Source organism: Lissotriton helveticus, chromosome 11 (genome assembly GCF_964261635.1).
Source record: "Lissotriton helveticus chromosome 11, aLisHel1.1, whole genome shotgun sequence".
Classification (NCBI taxonomy): domain Eukaryota; kingdom Metazoa; phylum Chordata; class Amphibia; order Caudata; family Salamandridae; genus Lissotriton; species Lissotriton helveticus.
The window spans coordinates 630,650,493-630,673,649 of NC_136072.1; the positions used below are offsets into that span (position 1 = coordinate 630,650,493).

The following is a 23,157-nucleotide window of genomic DNA, read 5'->3' on the forward strand; positions in this document are numbered from 1 at the left end:
CTATGGTACTGAGGTTGCCCCCCCTGTCCTGAAGAAGACCCGCAGGCTGAGGCTCCCACTAACCCCTAAGCGTTAAGCGGGTCGAAACGTCGACGCCCCCACACACCCTCTTGGACCACGTATAACTAATCTGTAAAAACATGCATCTAAAGAGTTCTGATTGTCAAACATCAATGTAAAAGTACTGTGTGTAAAATACGATATGTGGTCAAGATTTGAGAATCATTGAACCAGTATATGTTTCTCCTTGTTTTTAAAATGTCACCAACTCTCGCTCTTTTCATTCACTCCTTTAATTCTTGAGCACTTCTCCCCTTTTGCACGTTCTTATGAGCATCCTCTTGATGTACCAAATGTGTCAAAAATAGTTTTGACTTCCAAATGTTTATTGAAATTTGAGAGAATAAAAAAAAAATAGTTGTTTATTCTCCAGCAGATCAGTCTGGGTTGTTTACATTTTCAGTTTAAATGTTCTGCATTGAATACTGTGAGCAAATGAGGGAAAGCTCAAAATAAGGAACTCATAATTGTAAGCTAGATTAATTCTATCTTAAATCCAGGTCTAGGACCATTGGAAACAATGCCACTTTCATAGAACAGTTAATGGATATCATCACGGAAAAGTCTAACACCCACTCCAACGACATATTCCTGGGCGACTTTACCTTACACTGGGACGACAAGAAAGACAAACAGATCAGTGTTCTTAAAGATTTTTTAACGGAGCTAAATCTTACCCATACTTTGCACACAGCCGACACACGCAAAAGGAGTAACACTGGGTTGGATAATATAAAAAAACAAGAACATAGTGATACACTCAGGTATGCAATGTGACTGGTCCGATCACCATGCAATAACCTTCCTAATACCCACCTTGAAAAGGAATAAGACCACGCATCCTGTTAAACTCAAAAAGTGGACCCGGGACAACAAGGATGCGAATATTGATCGGCTAGTTGAAAACTGTGAGAAAGGTCTGAATCCTCCTGACAACTTGCAGAATGTAAATGACCTAACGGATTACTACACTTCAACAATAACTAATATAGTCAACACTACCATGCCATTAAAACGGAAAAGGATCACAGAAAAGGACAAAAACCCTTGGTTCAATGAGGCCCTGAATGATGATAGGCGAAAACTAAGACTTGCTGAAAGAAAGTGGAGACAACACCCTACAACACCCGAACTGAAATCACTCAGAAAAATTAGAAATGAGTATAACAAAAAGATCCTCAACTCCAAAAAAGAATATTTTAGATCAGAACTAGATAACGCAAAAAACCGGCCAAGGAAGCTTTTCGAGATTTTAAAGCAACAATCCAACAATTTAGCCAAAACGACCCAAGAAAGAACCAAAACTCAGCTGAATTGCGAAGAATTTTCAACTTTCTTCACCATCAAGGCCAACACTTTGGAAATAGAGCATAAGAAGGCAGCAGACAACATGCAGTCAAACCACACAGACGGATCAACCCCATCCTGGCAATCAACCTAGATGAGGCAAAAAATAAAGCGCATTGGGATACCTTCGAGCTTTACGATCGGAATACTATCGCCAAAACATTATCGGATATCAAACCGAATAACAATTATAATGACCCTCTACCTGCCAAATGTATACAAAAAATCAACCACATCGTCATCCCTATATGGACCAGAATAATAAATGCCTCGCTATCACAAGGGATACTTCCCGATTGCTTAAAAACAGGCCAAGTGGTTCCCATCATCAAAAAACCTACAGCGGACCCAGCAGACCCTAATAACTTTCGCCCCGTTACCAATATTCCAGTACTGGACAAATTAATTGAGAAATGTGTACAAAACCAACTGAGGCACCACATTTCTAATTTTACACTTCTAGACGACTGCCAATCTGGATTTAGAACAGGCCACAGCACAGAAACAGCAATCCTGCATATTGTCGACGATGCATTACAGGCCCTAGATCACAATAAAACATGTCTACTAGTACTTCTGGACCTGTACTCTGCTTTCGGCACGGCAAATCATGTAAAATTACTAAGCAGGCTGCATAACAGGATGGGAATATCGGGAAACGTGCTTAAATGGTTTGAATCCTTCCTTCAGAATAGAACTCATAGATTTTTGGTCAGCCAGACTCTATCCCCATCAAGTCCTAATGTGATCGGAGTCCCTCAAGGATCTACACTATCTCCGTCACTTTTCAACCTGTATGTCGAACCTCTGACAGAAATTCTCAAAGACGCAAACATATCTTATCATATGTACACAGACGACACACAGATATATATCAAGATCGCTTCTCTGGAAGATATCATGTTAATGAACGAGGCCTTAAAAAAGTCATTAAACTGGTTGACCAGCAATCATTTGAAGCTAAATGCTCAAAAAACAGAGTTCCTTTTAATCTCTCCACCTAAGAACAACACAGAAGTGAAAGAATGGGCTAATTTGATCACAGCACTAAACTGCACTCCTACTCTAGTGGACTCAGCAAAATCATTAGGAATCACATTAGACAAGAACCTTGACATGAGAACCTATATCAAATCTATGGCAAAAAATGCACGCTTTCACCTGAACTATATTAGGAAAGTGAAACCATTCATCTCAGCAGCTGATCTTAAAATGGCAGTACAATCCTTAGTTATCTCAAGGATTGAATATGGATGTACTACTCTAGCAGGTCTACCAAAAATTTCCATGGCACCGCTAAAAGCATGTCTCAATACTGCTACAAGGCTCACCACCGGAGCCAGGAAATTCGAACATATAACACCACACCTGAAATCTATAAACTGGCTACCACACGAGACGAGAATGCAACTTAAAATGGCATGTATCACCCACAAAGCGCTTCACTACAAAACACCAAGATACCTGGCTCAGAAAATAGAGCTATCTGGAGGAGACAGACCGGCCAGGAGTGCCAAGGAGTTGCTGCTGAGACCACCCATCTTCCGGAAGAAGAAAACATACGACAGAGCTTTTTCAGGGGCAGCGCCTAGAATCTGGAATTCACTCCCTCCAAATGTTAGGAAAATTACTAACACCGCAGCATTCAAGAGGGAAGCTAAGATTTTCCTAATGAGTAAGTTCCTCACTTAGGCAAGAAGAGACATCATCGCCGCCGCAACATTTGTCTGGACATAACAGAACTACAAAGGGAAGTAAATAGAAAGTCTCTAATTGCACTGGGAATAACTTAGAGGCGATATACTTACCCAGAATATTAAGGAAAAATGCACAGATAAAGACTAGTGGTCCTATTTTTAGTGTACTACAATTTACAGTACTGCAGGCAAATAGAATTTCATGTATGATAACCTTGAAGGCAGACACCGGCTGAAATTATATTAGAATATGCACATGCCGATGGCAATTTGTAGTTGAATATACTGCGCCTTTGTACATTGTTATGATATAATGCTTTACAATCATATACTTACCCACCACATATCAGTATGAATCGTTTTACTACATAACTTTATACCTAACTACCTCATTCTCAAAGTTCAAAACAAGCTTTATACGATTTTTGATTTAAAATCATAAAAGCATAAAAACACATTTTTACAAGTTTTAAAAAATAGACAAAATACAATCCATACTATACAGAATAGGCTTGATTGATATCTAAAAACCATCTTCAGTCATCTTGTAAATGTCATTAAAACAAAGAAATTGCATTAATAATACATTATCGAGCAGAGCCAGAATGGGATCTAATTACAGGAAACTTCTGACTTTTATGACAGCTTTTAAAAAACATGAGACAACGTAAATAACATGTTCATCTCCTAGTTGTAGTAGTTTCACGAATGTGATCTACATGTACGAATCCCCCAAGATTTAAGGATTGGTAACAAAAACTGCTTTCTGGGATTCTTATAGAATTAACAAAATAACGCGAAGTGGATGTCCGATTGGGGTGAACTGTTATCACAAGGGCAAATTAGTTTGGCAGCAGACCAGTCGTTACAAGTTGGTAGAGTGACCATACGGAAAAAGGTACCCAATCTAAAGCGTGTCAACAACATGCTGGAGTAAGGGCTCTGGACCAGGACAAGGTAAAGTTGCAATCCCTCGCAAGGTGTAATTTCCTGAAATCTGAGCACAGTATTTTTAGATTTTTCATGATTCCATCTGATGGTATCAAGGTGAGTGGCCACCATCTTTTTCAGTGAGGATCTAGTAATCCCTTCTAAGGTGGTAGGCTTGTCAAAGAACTCTGGATGACCTAATTCAATAAACAAGTTTCTCACGTAAGATAGCCATCTGATGTTAGCTACCCCGTCCAATGCCAGACAGTCGCGGATTAGGTCTCTATTCAGTGTGGTTTCTTTCGTAATCCACACCTTATGCCATAGCAGAATAGGGGACATCCTGATAATATTGCTAATATAGGTGACTCCCACTTCAATGTGTGTCATGTAAGTTGATGTAGTTTTTGATACACCCAGTAAGTAACGGATAAACTGGTTTTCACAACATTGTAAAGTCTGGGCACTCTCGATTCCCCATAACCCTGCACCATACGTGGCCGTAGATACACACTTTGCTTTTTATATGTTTATTAATTCTTTGACGGGTTTACCGCCAATTTTTACAGAATAATTTCTTAGGGCACCTATGGTCCGGGTAAAAACCAATTTCCTAGCTGCTATTGCGGCCTGCCAGCCACCCCTCCTATCGAACATTACTCCCAGCCACCCCTCCTATCGAACATTACTCCCAGATAACAGAACCTGTCGGCTGTTTCAATTCTTTGGTCTTCTAAGAATATGGGGCAGGGGACCCTACTTAACTTTGATGCACAGGGCATGGTGTAAGTTTTAGAAATGTTCACTCTTAGGCCTCTGTCCCTCATGAAGCTCGTAAATGTTTTCACTGCCCGCTGTAATCCGAGCCTCGTTCGTGACATTAATGCCGCATCGTCGGCGTAAAGTAAAATAGGCACCGGGGACCCGTTTACAGAGGGTTAGTCGTATAGTGAGTCTGTTAAATATTGCCCGATAGAATTATTATATAGGGTAAATAACAGCGGTGCTAATATACAACCTTGTCTAACCCCTCTCAGTATGGAAAGTTTATCTGAACATTCTCCTTGTTGGCCAAACCTCACTCTAGCACCTGCATCCTTATATAGTTCTTTTATAAAGGTGATGATTTGATCATCGATGCCAATATCACGAAGTGTTATCCAGAGGAGCCCGTGGTCGACGCAGTCAAATGCGGAACTTAAATTTGCAAAAGTGATGTAAAGTTTTCCGCATTTGGCCTGGGTATATTTGGAGATGAGTAGAGACAGGTTTAGACATTGTTCAATCGTCCCTTTCCCTGTTCTGAACCCATACTGCAGGTTAGAAATAACATGATGATCCTCCTCCCAGGATTGGATTCTGTTCAGAATTATTCTGCCGGCCACTTTCATGAAGGCATCCAGAAGAGAGATTGGCCTTGTAACAGGTGGGGTCATTTCTATTGCCTTTCTTGAAGACTGGGACCACGATGGCATCAGGCCAAGTAGAAATGAACCCACACTGGTTGGCCTTATTTAAAACATTCGTAAGCAGGAGGGCCCACAGGTCCAACTCTGCCTTATAAGCATCGATCAGGATGCAATCAGGGCCTGGTGCCTTGCCTGATGCACTTTCTTTAATGGCCACGAGTACCTCATGACAGCTGAACGTTATATCCATGGGAAATGGATTGCAATAAATAGAATCATTGGAGGTGACAGTGGGTACGCTTGATGTAGGTAAGTTCACCCCAGCTATCGGTATATTGTACAGTTGTCTGAAATGAGTGACCCATGTATCACCTGTTATTGCAACATCTATGGTATTTTCGCCCGAATTTTGCAGATATGAGGACTTGACCACTTTCCATAAAGCGGTATTGTCTCTTAGGCGTGAAGCCTAAATCAAGGACGCCCAGGCCTCTTTTTTCAAAGCAGATTTTCTCTCCTTAATGGACAGTTTATATGACCTTCTAGCTTGGCGGATTGTGTCTAGGTTTTTAGGTGTACCCTGCAGGGCCTTTTTAAGGTTTTTTAAAGCTTTAGTACAGTTGCTATCAAACCAGTACAGATTTGTTGGTACTGTGTCTAGGTGTCTAGGTGCTCTAAACAGAAGGTTCTTTATCGCTAGTTGGATTTTCGAGAATGCAGTCAATACATCATCAGGGTCCTCATTATCTCCCAAGCACCGCAAGATGTCGCCAAAAGAAGACGATATTAAATTTTTCAGAAACCCCGCGGGTTCAACCCTTTCCCATTTAATGACATAACCATTTCTTGCCGTCAAATTGATCTTTGGAATATAGGAACAAGTGCCTGATTCTCTACTTGATGCCCCCCTGAGTTTTACAGTAAGTGTTATAGGATAATGCTCGCTAAGTAAAACTTTTCCTATTTCCCAGTTGTTTGCGAACCTTGCTGGCGTGGAGGTCATTAGGACAAAATCTATAATAGAGTTACTGCCGCGACCATTAAAGGTTTGTTGAAAAGGGACAGGCGGTGAGCATAACTCATTTGCAAAAGACAAATCAAAGTGAAAGGCGATATTATTAAAGAGATTACCTATCTTTGTGTGGGTAAAATGTGTGGGACTATCTTCCCCGTATTCTGCTAGGCCGCACAAACCTGTTGCATTATGGGGACAGATGGTACAATTAAAGTCACCAACCCAAATTATCACGTTTTCCCCTGGTATTTCTTCTTCGAGCGAGATTAGGCTAGTCATGGGGGTACAGAGGGTGGGCTCTATCATGTTACTGGACACGTTGTTATAAAAGTTAACTAAGATAATATTGTATGTAAGGCCCCATCTAAACACCAAAATTTGATAATGCAAAGTGGAAAGAAACTTGCGTACTTTAACATCCCCTGTCGTTGCTACGTATATGCAAAGGCCTCCTTTGTTTCGACCCTGGGTACTAGGGAGGGCAGGTGAGTGAAATGTTTGGTATCCACTAATGTGCTGTTCCTCCATCAACCATGTTTCTTTCTTGTAAACATATTATACTGTGTTTCTTGACAACATCTAGCCAAGTTTGCAGGGAAACCTTATTGGCTAACCCCGCTACGTTCCAAGAAAGCAGGGAATCTCACTAGTGTTCTTTGGGAGGGAGCCATCACTGATGTTTATATTTGTACTTGTTGAGAGAGTACAATCAGGTGTAACCTGCGTAGCAGTTAGCATCGGGGATATTTCACTAGGGGGAGTATTCCGGTTACAGGAGCCTAGTTCTTCTGGGGGCTCCGCAACCGGGCCATCATTAGGCGTAACTAATGCATATGGATTTAGGTTAGATTGGTCCGCAGTGTTAATAATGTTAACCAGCGTCTCTACCCGTGGAGTGTCATGGTGCTCTGTAGTTAGCGTCTTTGTTGGAGTAGATGTACCCTTGCCCACAGAGTGTTTTGCCTGTCAATCCAAATCTTCGAGGCCCGACAAAACGTTATATCTGTTATTTAAAGGAATTTGCCAGTATGGTGCATATGAGGGGAGAGGAACAGGGTCTGCGTTCCCCCCCCCCCCCAAACCTGGTTAGCCTATTAGCGGGACTAGGATTGTGCCACGTAGGTCTCCTTATAATTGGATTTATATTAAATAAAGAAGGGACGCGGGCCCGGTGTAAGGAATTATTAAATGTATCTCCACCGCGCCAAGAAGAAACCAGTGGCTGAGGGTAGAAATAACTCAGATCTCTCCTTGAGATACCGTTAGCTCCCCGGACCTCATTTCAATCAGTGATATGGGTAACCAGCCTGTGGTCTCTAAAATTGATAACAACCACGTCCCCAGGTAGATCTTTACGCCTCTGCCCCACCCACGTCAACCTTCTCACGTTCACTATCTCTCCAATAGGTGAGGGGGCAGTGGCCTGTTGTTTCTGAGCCAATGGACTACCTTATTCTTTAAATCTAGATTGCCTTCCCTCTTACCTTCTATGAGTTCAGGGACCCCCGTGAGGACAATTACAAGAGGGGCTGAATCTGGGGGTAGATCTATGTGGTGGTGGGCTTTGTTGCTATTTTTCTCGAGAGGGCTGACTACCTCATTCTCTGAATAGTTATGATATGCAATATGTATCCCTAACCCACCTATTGTATTGTATTTGTATCTGTGAAGCGCTCTGATACCCAAGGGTCACGTTCGCGCTATACAAAACTTTCTAAATAAAATAAATACATTGTTTTTGATACCGAACTGTACCCAGGTCCAGGACCATTTTGGGTCACCACATTTTTGATAATGGCCACCGTACCACGGCTGTCCACAATGGGCCTGGAATTACTACCAAATAGGCTAGGGCCAGCATTATGTTTGAGCTAACACAGTGCTCTGCATTCCCTCAGTGTCTCATGCAGTGCCTCCAGAATGCAGGTGCCAGCATTATAGCAGGTATGGATGCCATGGGTGGCCACAGATTAAGAAGAATCGCCACAATTTTTCAGTGTTCTACCACAATATCGCACGTGCCACCACCGTACTGCCAGAACTATCACTGTAGCACGGATGCCCAAAGGATTCCTGGTATTACCATCATTGTGCCACAGAGAATTTTGTGGTGGTGCACCAGTAGCCACGGATGCTTACCATATGCCAAGGATTACCACCATATCGCCATTACTGCCACTATGCCATGGATGACCACCACGGTAACTTGGATATGCACAATATGTCTAGAATGTCAACCATTCTGCCAGGATCAGCATTATGCCAGAGTTAGATTTCATCATATCGTGGATGCACTTAATGTGGGAGGATTTACCAGCATTATTTCACAGCCAGCATTTTACTAGGGATAGGCAACGTGACATGAACGCCCACACATTGCCAAGAATTACCACAATTATACAAATGCCAGCATTTTACCAGGATGGTTAATGAACATCCTCCCATGGTTGCCCACAAGTTATGAAAAATTACAACCGTTGTGCCATAGTCAGCATTTTATCTGGTGCGGTAGCGGAAAAAACACAGGCATACACTCCTTGTCCATTCAACTACACTCCCACACTTCGGGACTCACAGAAACCCCTTATTGCAGCTGTCCTGATTCACACTGCTACACCCTGTTGCCTTTCTTCTTTTCTATGTGATTGGACAGCCACTACCCAGTTGGTTCTCTCAGATGGAAGGTGTGGGAGCAGCAGGCCCGGCTCTAGCGGGTGGGCCAGGCCCATCCAAACAGGAGCCTTGGCCCTGGCAGTGAGGGCTTGAAGGCAGGCGTGCAACGCACAGGTCGTGTCTGTCAGCCCAGGCAGAGACAGATTCCCGGGCGCGCACGCAGAGACAGTATTAGAGATTATCGCAGCCCCCCACCCGAGTACTTAACAGGTCTTTTAAGACCATTAACATGTTAATGAGGCTTTGTTTATTTTTTCACCCCTTCATCTCTGTATGGCGAAAGGTGACAAATCCTTTCTTTGACACCGGTAACCTTTGGTAACCTTTGTCTACTGTTCTGCTGCGTTGATATTTCTTTTTCTATGCAGCGCAGGAGAAAATAAGTTTGTTTATTCCTAGTCACCTTTCCAAACCCCTGCAGTGGCTTATCACATCAGGCTGTGACACAAAGTTTGACTAATGGAGTAGGTAAGCGGCACAAGTTACTACTTGCGTAACAATATATCTGTAAGAGACATTAGTTAGTATTAGATTCCTTACCTTAGAATATCCCCAGGCGTCAGACTGGATCCGGAAATTTTTGCGTAGCAGTACCCTTGCGCGTCGGTAGGCGTCGTCTGCGGCTCCGCGTCTGTCGTCGGCATCGTGGGCGCCGTGATGACGTCGTCGGAGTACTTAGACGCCGCCTCCGCGTGCTGACGTCAGTTCTTAGACACAGCTTTTCCACGCCAGAAACGCAGAGCCATGTCAAAAACCAACACTGGTGCCATTGAAACTAGGGCCCTGAAAGGGGACAACCCTAACCCTAGATATTGGTTCGCAGAACGGGGAGGATGGGTGGGTCGGTAAGGAATCTAATACTAACTAATGTCTCTTACAGATATATCGTTACACAAGTAGTAACTTGTGCATCTGAAAGAGACACGTTAGTATTAGATTCCTTACCTTAGAATAGATACCCCAGCAATACCAACCCCGGTGGTGGGTCTGCGAACCAATAATCACATCAGAAAGTCCTGGAGCACGGAACGGCCAAAAAAGCCATCCCTCCGGACTTGGCAGTCCAGGCAGTAGTGTCTTGCAAACGTGTGCAGCGATGCCCACGTAGCTGCCTGACAGATGTCTTGTAAGGGCACACCCCTGCCCAGGGCAGAGGTAGTCGCCGTGGCTCGGGTAGAATGAGCCCGCAATCCAGCAGGGGGCTCCTTCCTAGCCAAGGAGTAGCATGCCTGGATACACAAGATGATCCACTGGGAGATGGTCCTCTTGTGCACCGCTTTCCCCTTCTTAGCGCCCACGTAACCAACAAAGAGTTGGTCACCCACCCGGAACTGGCGTGTGCGGTCCAGATAAAATGAGAGCGCACGTTTTGGGTCCAGACGGTGGAGCCGCTCTTCCTCTTTAGAGGGATGCGGTGGCGGAAAGAAGGTTGGCAAGGTGATAGACTGCCCAATGTGGAAGGCCGTGACAACCTTGGGCAGGAAAGAAGGTTTGGTACGTAGCACCACTTTGTCCGGATGAACAGAAAAGAAAGGTGGAGTACAAGAAAGAGCCTGGAGCTCACTCACTCTCCTGGCAGAGGTGATGGCAACCAGGAAAGCAGTCTTCAAAGTCAGAAGGCGAAGAGGACAGTTGTGAAGTGGCTCATAGGGAGCGCACATCAGAAATGTTAGAACCAGGTTCAAGTCCCACTGAGGCATCACAAACGGAACAGGAGGAAACGTGTGAGTGATGCCCTTAAGAAATCTGTTTACAATAGGGGACTTGAACAAAGAAGGCTGATCAGGTAGCCTGAGAAAGGCTGAAAGGGCAGAAAGGTAGCCCTTGATAGTGCCCAGAGCAGAGCCCTGCCGGGCAAGAGAAAGAAGGAAGAGAAGAACCTCCGAAAGAGGGGCAGCAAGAGGATCCACAGCCTTTGCTGTGCACCATGCCACAAATCTGTACCACCTGCAGGCGTATACCGACTTTGTGGAGGGACGCCTGGCTGCCAGAATGACGTTACAGACTTCAGGAGGCAAGTCAAATGGCCTCAACTGTCGCCGCTCAATCTCCAAGCATGGAGGTGGAGACTGGACAGGTTCGGGTGGAGGACCGTCCCCTGCTGCTGCGACAGAAGGTCCTCCTGAAGAGGCAGACGAACCGGGGGATCGACTGACATACTGAGTAGCTCTGGATACCAGTACCTTCTCGCCCAGTCCGGAGCCACAAGGATGACTTGGGCCCGGTCGCGCTTGATCTTCTTCAGCACTCTGGGCAGAAGTGGTATAGGCGGAAAGGCGTACAACAGACCGCAACTCCACTCGCGACGAAAAGCATCTCCGAGCGAGTGCCGCCTTGGAAATTCCAACGCGCAGAACTGATGACATTGCGCGTTCTCTTCGGTGGCGAATAGATCTAACCAAGACTCTCCCCATCGCTGAAAGAGGCCTTGCCTCACGTCCGAGTTCAGACGCCATTCGTGATCCATCAGGCACTGACGGCTGAGCTCGTCCGCCCTGGCGTTCAGGGAACCTGCCAGGTGTTGAGCCACCAGGGTCACGCCCTGGCGTTCCAGCCATTGCCAAAGGCGCAGAGCCTCCTGGCAAAGGGTCCACGACCCCACCCCGCCCTGTTTGTTGCAGTACCACATGGCGGTGGTGTTGTCCGTGAACACCTGCACTACACTCCCCCGGACAGAGGGGAGGAATGCCTTCAGTGCTAGGCGAATCGCCCGTAGCTCCAACAGGTTGATGTGGAGCCGGGCCTCCGCCGGAGACCAGAGGCCTCTGATCTCCGCCTCTCCCATGTGGCCGCCCCAGCCCTGGAGGGAGGCGTCCGTCACAACTACGTGCTCCGGTTGGGGAAGGATCTGCCGCTGACCCAATCGCGGTCCGTGAGCCACCACTGCAGCTGTCTCGCAGTGCCCTCCGAGATCAGGAAATGGTCGGATAGGTTGCCGTGATGCTGGGCCCACTGAAACTTCAGGTCCCACTGCAGAGCCCGCATCCGCCACCTGGCGTGATGCACCAGTAGGATGCAGGAGGCCATCAGCCCCAGAAGCCGCAGCATCAACCTGACCGAGACCCGGGATAACGGCTGAAAGATGGGAATCAGAGCCTGAATATCCTGGACCTGCTGCTCGGGTGGATAAACCCGAAACTGCGCCGAGTCTAGAACCGCTCCGATGAAGAGGAGCTTCTGAGAGGGGCACAGGTGTGACTTCGGCACATTGATGGAGAACCCCAGCTGATGCAGGAGATCTGCCGTAGTCTGGAGGTGGCTGACGACTGCCTGGGGCGAGCCCGCCTTCAACAGCCAGTCGTTGAGGTAGGGGAAGACTGAAACCCCTAACGTGCGCAGATGAGCCGCGACCACCGCCATCACCTTTGTGAACACCCGTGGGGCGCTGGTAAGGCCGAAGGGGAGCACGGTAAACTAAAAGTGCTCGTGGCCAACCGTGAACCGCAGGTAGCGCCGGTGGGCCGGCAGGACGGGGATATGGAAATAAGCGTCCTGCAAGTCCAACGCTACCATCCAGTCTCCTCGATCCAGGGCAGCTAAGACCTGAGCCAGTGTCAGCATCTTGAACTTTTCCTTCCGGAGGAAGCTGTTGACGTTCCGTAGATCCAAGATAGGGCGTAGGCCCCCTTTGCCCTTCTTGGGTACCAGGAAGTAGTGGGAGTAGCAACCACACCCTACTTCTGGCCCAGGAACGCGCTCGATGGCCCCCTTGGCCAAGAGGGCCGTAACTTCCTCCTGCAGAAGTCGCAAGTGATCCCCCGATACACGGTGGTTCTGCGGTGGCATGGCTGGAGGAGTCGCCTCGAAGGGGAGGGAGTAGCCCCTTCGGACGATTTGCAGCACCCACCTGTCCGAAGTGACAGTGCGCCAGTGGAGGTGGTGATGGCGAACCCTGCCCCCCACTGGCGTCACATGGGCCTGAAAGCACGGACTAGGAGGGTTTAGAGGCGGATGCTGCTGGGGAAGGTGTGGACTGACCTCGCCGTTGACCCCTACCGCCTGGACGGCGGTTACCACGGCCGCCAACGCGTTGGGTATTGCCCTGCGTCGCGTGGCTAGCGGCACGTGTGGGTGCACCCCTTCCGTGGCCCCGAAAGGAGTGATAAGCAGCCGATTGCTGGCGCGGGGCCGAGAGGCCCAAGGACTTGGCCGTAGCCCTGGAGTCCTTAAAGCGCTCGAGCGCATGGTCTGCTTTGTCGCCAAAGAGGCGACGGCCATCGAACGGCATGTCCATGAGCGTGTTCTGGACATCTGCCGAAAAGTTGGCGGACCTCAGCCAGGCGTGGCGTCTGACCGCCACCGTCGTTGCCATCGCTCTGCCTAGCGAGTCGGTGGTATCCAGCCCACACCTAATGGAATACTTTGCTGCGTCCCGGCCCGCCACAAGGGCTTGGCCGAGTTTGGCCCGTACCTCCAACGGACACTCTGGCAGCACTTCCGCGACCGTATCCCACAGAGAGTGGGTGTAACGGCCCAAGAGGCATGCGGTGTTGGAAGACCGCAGACCCAGACTGATGGATGAGAATATTTTCTTTCCATACTGCTCATACCTCTTGGATTCCCTGTCCGGCGGGGCGGACGGGAATGCGGTCTGGGAATTGGAGGCCTGGATGACCAGGCTCTCGGGGGTGGGGTGGGAGGACAGGAAACATGGGTCGCCCGGGGCTGGGCGGTTGCGTCTGGCCACGTTCCTATCTACGGGCGAACCCGTAGCGGGCCTGGACCAAGTGCCCAGAAGAATGTCGGTCAAGGCCTCATTAAAAGGCAGCAGAGGCTCGGCCGAGCTTGTCTGCGGTTTAAGGACCTCAGTGAGGAGATTAGTCCTCACGGCCGCGACGGGGAGCTCAAGGCCCAAGGCCTTGGCAGCCCTCATCAGCACCACACTATAGGTTGCCCCCTCCTCCGAAGCCACCTTAGGAGGGGAGACAAAACCAGTATCTGGAGAGGTGTCCAGGCCACTGGCCTCCCCAAGGTCTCCTGTCCAGTCCTCTTGAGACTGACACTCTCTGGTCAGAGGGTCTTCAGACCCCTCCCAGTCCTCTTCATCACCCATCTCCTGAAATTCAGGGTTCTCAACCAATGGGGCCTGTTCATAAAAGTGAAATTCACCAAACGACGTCTGGAGCGGCGCCCATCGGGGCCGTCCCGACGTCTGAACAGGAACGAAGGTGGGACCGGGGACGGCGCCGGAGGCGACACCTGAGGGTCCGACGCCGGGGAGGTCGTAAGATCCACCGGCGACGAACCAGATCCCGAAGGAGGACCAGCGGCGTCCTGCGGCACCGGGCCCGAAGGCGCCGGAGGAGTCTGAACAACTGGACCCCTCGGCGCCGGGCCCGAAGGCACCGGCGGCGTCGGGATAGTGGGAACCTGCGGCGCCGGGCCCGAAGGCGTCGGCGGCGTCGGGCCGGAGCTGCCGACCCGCTATGGCCCCCAGACAGGTCCGCTGGGCCCGGAGGCGCCGCGGAGCCCGTCAGAGGAGAGAGTTTCCTCATGGCCTTGAGGAAGCGCTCGATCTCCTCCTGCGACGCGTTCAGCCCAGGGACCGGAGGGTGTGGAGCTGCACGCGGCGCCCGCGACTCCGACGGAGCCGCGTGGGTGTCACCCGAACCCCCGGCCGCATCGCGCGAATGTCGGGGGGAGTCCGAGGAGCGATGACGCCGCTTGGACTTCTTGTGCCTCTTACCTGACGACGACTTCGACCCGGAGGAGTGCGGCCTACTCTCGGAGCTGTGGTGGCTCCGAGCCCGCGACCTGTCCCTTGACCTCCCATGGGATCGGGACCTCTCACGGCGCGGGACCGACTGCCGGAGTTCGAGGCGCCTACGGGACCGCTCCCGCCTGGCTTTCGAAGAGAGGGCCCGGCAGTCGGAGCAGGCCTTGTCATCATGGTCGACGCCCAGACAAGATAAACACACGCGGTGAGGATCCGTGACCGACATCAGGCGGTCGCAATCATCACAGTGCTTGAAGCCGGGCATCCCTACAGCACCGTTCGGAGTCGAGAGACTTCGACAACAATCAAAAAGTGATCAAAAAAGTTAGTCAAAAAATGACTAGGGTTACTGCTTTTTCCAGATCTGCGCTTGCTGGCGCGGAAAAAAGAAGAACTGACGTCAGCACGCGGAGGCGGCGTCTAAGTACTCCGACGACGTCATAACGGCGCCCACGACGCCGCCGACGGACGCGGAGCCGCAGACGACGCCTACCGACGCTCAAGGGTGCTGCTACGCAAAAATTTCCGGATCCAGTCTGACGCCTGGGGATATTCTAAGGTAAGGAATCTAATACTAACGTGTCTCTTTCAGATAATGTGTTACTACATTTTTTTCTTTTTAAAATCTGCACAGGCCCAGCAGGACACATACTTCGTGTGTGCTACATTTAAACATTTTTTATCAATATTGTCCCCAATGCAGGACAACAATAAGACGATACAAAATGCCCAGATAACGCTGGTGATTAATGATCCTGCTGGAGAGCAATCATTTGTCTGTTAGTAGTTTTTAAATGTAGATGAACTGTATTTTATGTGGAAGCTCAGTGGGTTACTGCCTTTGTCACAGACATCCTTGTGTTACTTGCAGTTCAGAAGGTACAATCCTAACATAGAACAGTGACCTATGAACTGTCATCGAAGAGCTGCATACAAACATGAATGGTATAGTTAGAACTTCGCTTTTTTTGTTTTGTGATATAGTTAGAACTTCCTCAGTCTTTCATTATTCTAATGTTGCTAAAATGAGTATGTTTAGGCAGATGTACATTGTTATCAGTTAAGCAAAACCCCCATGGAATACTCTTTAAATCCTAAGTTTGTGTTTCCCCATACCAAACTCTTTTAAAATATACTGCCCACCAGGGTGGATGACGTGATTCATACACCTTGTAATTCTCATTTGCTTAAGTAACATTCCCTATAGGCTGATTTACATACTTGTATGATTCATTGTCTCTGTATAATGTGTGTGTGATGTAAAGTACTGACATGACACTGATATGAGTAGCGCTATACAACAAATGAAATGCATATGAGAGAGGGGCTACGTAAAGATGAGGGGCACTGTTGGAGGGTGGCATTGAGGAAATCTGAGGAAGAGGTCATGGGGGGCTACGGAGAGATAAGGGGCACTGGTGGAGGGTGGCAGTGAGGGAATCCGAGGAAGAGGTCAATGGGTGGGGGGAGCTAGGAAGAGATGAGGGGCACTGGTGGAGGGTGGTAGTGAGGGAGTCAGACGAGGAGGTCATGAGGGGGAGGGGCTACAGAGATAAGGGGTACTGGTCTTCGAGGAGGAGGTCATGAAGGGGAGGGGCTACGGGGATATGAGGGGCACTTGTGGTGTGAGGCAGTGAGGAAATCCGAGGAGGAGGTCAATAGGGGGGTAATGGAGGGATGAGGGGCACTGTTGGAAGGTAGTAGTAAAGGTATTTACGGAGAAAGAGGTTAATGGTGCGGCCCCAAAAAAGACTTTCGCATCTGCGCTGAAGCCGGCCTTTCGGTTTTTGTTTATTTAATTAGCAGTCGGTCATAAGGGCTACTGTGGAACATACTTTAAAGTGCGTGCTAATTATATTTACTGCTATATTCAATGTTTTAAGTTTGAAAGTGATTTTTCTAATGTTTTTACCGGGCAAAATGAAAGTGGAGCCTGATGGTGCCTGATATGGGGCTGGGGCCCAAGGTCAGCTGTAGATAAGGTGCACTGGAGAGGAGTAGTGGATATTCAAGACTGTAAGGGAGTATGTTGCAGAGTCTGGGGTCAGGTGGAGGTAGTAATGAAGAGGGATTCTCCCTGAAGGCTCGCACAGAGGGAGCCCGAGAAGTGTCACTTGCCTGATCCTCCCACCTCAGAAACCTCCTCTTCCCATCAAAGGAACAATACATGGAAAAAACACTTTTTGAGAGTGATGACATTTAGAAAGAGATTTGGAAAAGAGTGCGTTTTACTGGCCCTTGCAAGACTAAGAAGAGATAAAATAGGGCCCTGAAGCAAGCCTGCCCAGAAATATATGCGACAAATCGAGCCCCAGTGGCCCACCCAAATGCACCCTTGGCCCACCCAAATAAAAATTCCTGGAGCCGGCCCTGGGGAGCAGTAACGCCACAGGCGGCACCGTGGAGTTGGTGGCGACCGTGAGATGGGGACAGGCAAGAGTAACACAAGAGAAGGAAGCAAACTGGATACCACAAGGAAGGGGGTGGCGGGAAGAGCAGCCAGACGAGGGAAAGTGAGAGTGCCTTGCACGGCTGAGGGTGGTGCCAAACATATGTACCTCAAGTGGGCAGGGGAGGGGGAAGCATCTAATCAACAGATAGCTGAGTGAGAGTGAAAAGCAGGTGAGCTTTGGCCATGGGAGGAAGGGGTGGTGGAAGTACTGTGGGCAAGGTGTGGACAGTGGGCTGAAGTGGACCGACTAGAGAGTCTCGGATGGCCAGAGGAAAGAGGGGGACGGACGGTCATGGGTGTACTCGGGGATGGGAGAGTACTTCTTGCAGAGCAGCCAGATTCCGCTCTGATGAAGAGATTCCATTTTAATATGTTTCTTTAGTTTTTCCTTTCTTTGCTAGCGACGCTTTTAGGGGAACCTTTTTTACCGTGTCTATTCAACTCCAGGGCATTTTCCTATCTTTGCTGCATAGAAGCTTATATTGGTTTTCCCACAGCAATATGCTTAATAGCCCCTTTTCAAGGACCTCCACATAATGTTGTCAGGAGTGCACTGAGACCAAATCTAAATACCATAGTTACGTTTTGTTTGCTCCCTGTGATACTATTCCGGGCCCGATACTGCTCGTTGTTGATATGCTATGTAATAATGATACCTTAGTGTGGAGAGTTCCCAGGTAGAGATCTACTTTCCACACACCTGCCACTTCAGTTGTTGACCAAGCACATTGTCAAGTTAGCAGCCTGCATTGTGAAAACTACAGTTAAATGCTGTACTTCAATGACAATGGCAACAACCTGTTCCTTTTGGTTCCCACAGGTCAAAAGGCAAAGGAGATTATAGACCTCGCCCGTGAGAATGTGGCTCTGATGGTTGGAGGAAGACCTGAGGACATCATCTTCACCTCCGGGGGCACAGAGGTACGTCCTGTCGATTCTACACTCCTCTGAAGCAGCGATCCTGAGCAATGCCACAGAGATTGTCATGCAGGCTGGCAACACCTACAACTTTAACTTTGTAGGCTGGAGTTTCATTTTTAAAAATGCGAAGCAAGGCTGGACTTTGCACAACGCATTATTGACGCAAACCTATGGGCCCAATCCTCATGGCAAACATTTCTAAAGCCTAGCATGTCTGTGTCAGAATTAAGCATCATCCTTGAGGCTGTGAATTGGGTGGCAGTGTGCCCTGATGTGAGCTGCTTGTGCTTTATGTCCATCCCCTTTGGGCTTGAGTGCATCTCACAGATTCACCAGGATCCAGACTTCTTACGACAAGATGTCAGCACAGCACATATGAAGCAAACAAGCCATGACTGTCACTTCAAAACCTTGAAGAGATGCTTTTCTGAAACACAAGTCGAGCTGGAGTACATTAGCATATCCCCTACCCAGTCTTGGTGTCACTCGGAGACAGTGAGATGCTGAACATTCACTACAATTAGAGAACAGAAAGAAGATCTGACTTCCTAGAAAGAAAGGTTGAGTGAGTAAAGCCCCTCCTATAGAACCATAGTTCAATAGTAGTCTACAGTTGGAAGTATAAATTGGAGTTTAGAAGAGATCTTCATGGAGAGAAGGTGTAGCTCCATGGGTGACTGTCACCCAAGACAGATGCCAAAGGAAAGTAGAAGCCTAGGCGAGATTAAAAAGGTCACAAAAGTACCATTTTGCAGGTGTCCGATGCTTTCTCAATAACTTGCCATCTTTCAAGGGGTCATCTGCTGAATTATGTTATAATAGATCTCCAAACTCCAACTGATATTGTCAAAGAAAGCTACATTGTAGAGTGCCTATTGTTGGTGACAGTTAGAGATTTAGGGCCGGTAGAAGAAAACTGAGTTTTCTACACTGGATGACCCCTTTTAATGAATGTATAACTGTTACAGAGGCAGTTTGCACTGCTCTTCTCAGTCTTCATTTACATGTGGAACCTATGAACAGGCGATCCTAGAACTTTCCTCCACTCATATTTCCTTCCTGTTCTGACCTTTCTATACTTGCTAACCTTACTTTGGTTTCACAGACCACATTTAATATATAACTGTCATTCCTTCTACTTGCAATTACATTTAGACTAATGTGGCTTGATTATTATTATATATCCTGCTCCCTTTTGAAGAAGAGCTCTAGAAAGCTTGCTTTTACCTGAGCTAAAGTGCCCACTTGGTAGTGCATATTGTGTGCAGGCTCTACAAGGGCCTTTGTTGTCTGGTTCCTTTGGATAAGGTTAGACCACAGCAGAAATTCCTCAATTTCAAATAAAATAAAAGGTATGGTTAAAGTTTAGCTGCTGAGTTCCTTTAATAAAAAAAAAATAACAGGTGATAATTCTGCTTCAAAGTTAGAGATTGAATTGACAACACAGACCCAACTATTCCACACCCTGGGAATGTCACAGGAGCACGGTTGATAGAAGAAATCAGACTTTTCCAAGAAGCGTCTGTGCTGCAGTTGTGGAAATATGCAGCAAGCAGGTCAGGACTTTTATTGCCTTTCTATTCAGTAAATGGTACCTTTCGTTATATGTAGTCCCTCCTTCATTGCACTTTCATGTTTTGACCATCTTTAAAAAAGTTTATGTCTTGTTGTAGGTATTTCATGGTATTTTATGGTGGCCGTTGTTTCCCACCAAGTAAGAATTAATATTTAGATTACAGTCATCCCCTTCCTTTGGGAACATTAAACAACACTATATTAATGCTCTCCACAAAGCTCTATAAAATATATTTGTGTACATTCTAAGTCATCAATCAACCATATTCAAGCTGATTATAGTTTTACTTTCGATCCCCACCACCGCTCAGTTTTTGTGGGACAGCTATTTTATTTCATTACAGTAAGTTCTTTAAGTACATGCCCTACTTAGTACTTTCTCAGTGAGTTTTGACAATTCTAAAAACAAAAGCAAAAAATAATCTGTACATTAACACAGAGCACTTCTGTATCTGCCTGCTTCAAGCAAGCCAGTCTTGAACTATGTACATTTACAGTGCAGGGAATTAGGGCAGGGTGCTATGCTGCATCAGTTTGTGGGGAGGCAGAACTTTGATGTCCGGGCTTGGGCACGCCCGACTTCTGCGGGGTCCCTGCTGTGTGTTTTCAATCCGGGGCTTGAGGCATTGGGGCCGAGCCCTACTTGGCTTGGCTCGCTGCAGCCTCGCTCCCGCGAACGCCCACCAGACTCGGCCCGCTGCAGCATCACCCCTGCGGCCTCCTGCCTTCGCTGCAACCTCGCCCGCAGATGCCCACCGGACATATCCTGCTGCAGCCTCACTCACCCGCGGCCTCCTGCCTCCGCGGTTTCCCGCCTGCCTGGGGGACGGCCTGGAGCCCTGCAGCACAGACTACGTGCCTCTCGCCCGAGGCGATCCTCTCCCAACCGGGTTCGGCTCACCCTGGGGTGGTCGCACCCCTTGTAAGCCCTAGGTAAGCCTTGTCCGGCCTCTCCTTACTGCCACCTCGGCCCGCTGCGAGTTTGACTTTTGCTTTGTCTGCAGTGCTTTGGCAGACTTTGTGTTTTCATGGCGATCGTTTTCGGGATCCAAATGGAGTGATTCCTGTACTTGGCAACTTTCCTAGATGTGGAGACTTGCCTGTGTATCAGATCAGTGACCCATGACCCATTGAGATTTTCCCTCCATTACCACCAACGGAGCCATCTTGAGTGTGGCCGTCTCCCCCAGCCGCACCCTACTCGCAAGCATACTGTCTGGCCACATGATCCTATGCTCGCTCCCTTTATCCTTGACACCCTGATACCCTGCGGACTGCCTGTCTATCCTCTGGAGCTGTATCCTTCACTGCTGGAGCCCTGCATGACTGTGGACCTCCTTGTCTGTACCCCGGAGTAGGGATCTTCACTGCTAGAGCCACACCTGCAAGCTCCCTTAGCTCTCCCCTGGCCCTAATGTTTCCCCTCCATCACCAGTATGGCAGGGCCTTGCCTGACCTCAACCACACCCTACTCACATGCATCCTGTCTGGCCACATGATCCTATGCTCGCTCCCTTTATTCTTGATGCCCTGCTACTCTGCGGACTGCCTGTCTATGCCCAGGAGCATTATCCTTCACTGCCAGAGCCCTGTATTACTGCAGGCATCCTTGTCTGTACCCTGGAGTAGTGAGCCTCACTGCTGTAGCCACACCTGCAACCTCCCTTAGCTCTCCCCTGGCCCTAAAGTTTCCCCTCTCTCGCCAGTATGGCAGGGCTTTGCCTGACCTCAACAGGAGACAACTCCTACATTGTTGTCTATCCTCCTAATATCTCCAAAACTGCTGCTAAAACCTTCAAACACTCCATTCTGAAAAGACACCGGAGTCCCTGATCTCTGACCTACGATATAGCGCTGACAAGGGCACAATCATTAATGATTTCATCTTCTACTCCAGAAAAACATCCCTATGGCACGAAACCATCTCAAACCTCCTTAACGTTCACAAAACCAGGAACATTCCGTACGGCACCAAGCTCACGATCGTGCCCTCCTCAAACTTGCGATCTGACCTTACCATCACCTTATACAAAAATGGCATCATTCTGATCCAAGCTCCAACCAAAGACCTCAATAAATTCGCGGACCTTGCCACCCTCCTCAAAAAACATGTGCACGACCCTCATCCTTCCACGCTTCCTCTACACCACCCTTCGCCACCCGACCACCCCCGTCACTCCGTTCAACGCAGCCCAATGGGTAAGGATGAAAGCCTCCCACTTAGTTCCACCAAAGACCCAACCACTCCCCCTTGCCCCCCTACCCCCTCCAAGGGTGCGAACTAGACCAACCCAACTCTTGCCATTCCCCTCTCTAAACGGCTCTCTAGGCAATTTCTCCCCTATTTCCACTAGGGATTCTCCTTCCCCTCCTACAAAACCTCTGCCATCCCTCAAGGAGATCTTGCAGCCGCCCCCCCAACCAGTGATTACCCCCCACCTCAACCCCCACCTACATAGTGACTCATATGCTAGACACCTGCTGGGTAGCAAACACCCGCCCCAACGATCCCTCGACTAATCCACCAAGCGCGCCTAGGCACTCACAAAGCACTCCTCTAAGGGTTTACGACACAGGTCAACCTAGCCCCACTACCAGGCTACCAGTGCATGCCAACAGAACCGTTCCCAAACCATTGACCTCCTGTCTGCAAGCAATTTCCTCATTTATGGAAATTGAAACTCTGCACCACAGAGCAGCCAAACTAACTCAGAGCATCCATAACTCCATTCTGGAACTAAAGAACATCTGTCACCTCACCAAACTCTCCTTCTCGAACTTCAAGCTCCCGCAGAACTCTACTCCCCCCCCCTCTCACCGAGCCTCTTCATCACCCGTTACCGCTATCCCTGAGACACCTTCGCCCTCGCAAGCAGCCCTGCCACTTCTTGGAGGAGGAAATTCTAGCCCTCCTCCTTACCCACAAATCTGCCCCTGAAACCCCAAGTCCACTGGACACCGAGTGACGAACACGCTTTCCATACGGTTGCAATCAACCCTAACAGATCAGCTACTCTCCGCAACAGAGGAGTTATTAATAACAACCTAGCGCAAGTATCCATTTCCTACCCAACTCACGATACACACCCTAACCCCCCCCCCCTCTGTCCGGCCTCTTAATTAACTGCCGCTCAGCAGTAAAACATGCCGCTGATGTTGCCGATCTCATCCTGAGCCAAAAATCTGAATTAGCAATTCTGACCGAATCTTGGCTCAATGAATCCTTGTCTCCCTGCCTAGACCTCTTAGTCCCTCCTAACTATAATATCGCAAGGCTGGACAGGCAATCAAAAATAAAAAACAGGGAGGCATTGTCTGCATCTACCCCTCTAACCTCCTTGTAACTGAACTTCTGGCAGATC

The 23,157-nt window shown here is 48.4% G+C and overlaps 1 protein-coding gene across 2 annotated transcripts in view; it reads left to right on the top strand.

Moving 5' to 3' along the window:
• The window catches only part of SCLY (selenocysteine lyase), a 189,770-nt gene that overhangs the window by 12,454 nt on the left and 154,159 nt on the right, over positions 1-23,157 (top strand). For both annotated transcript variants that reach the window (XM_078666457.1, XM_078666456.1), the window contains exon 4: positions 18,120-18,220. In XM_078666457.1, coding sequence (XP_078522583.1) covers positions 18,120-18,220 — 101 coding nt within the window. The remainder of the gene's footprint in view (positions 1-18,119; positions 18,221-23,157) is intronic.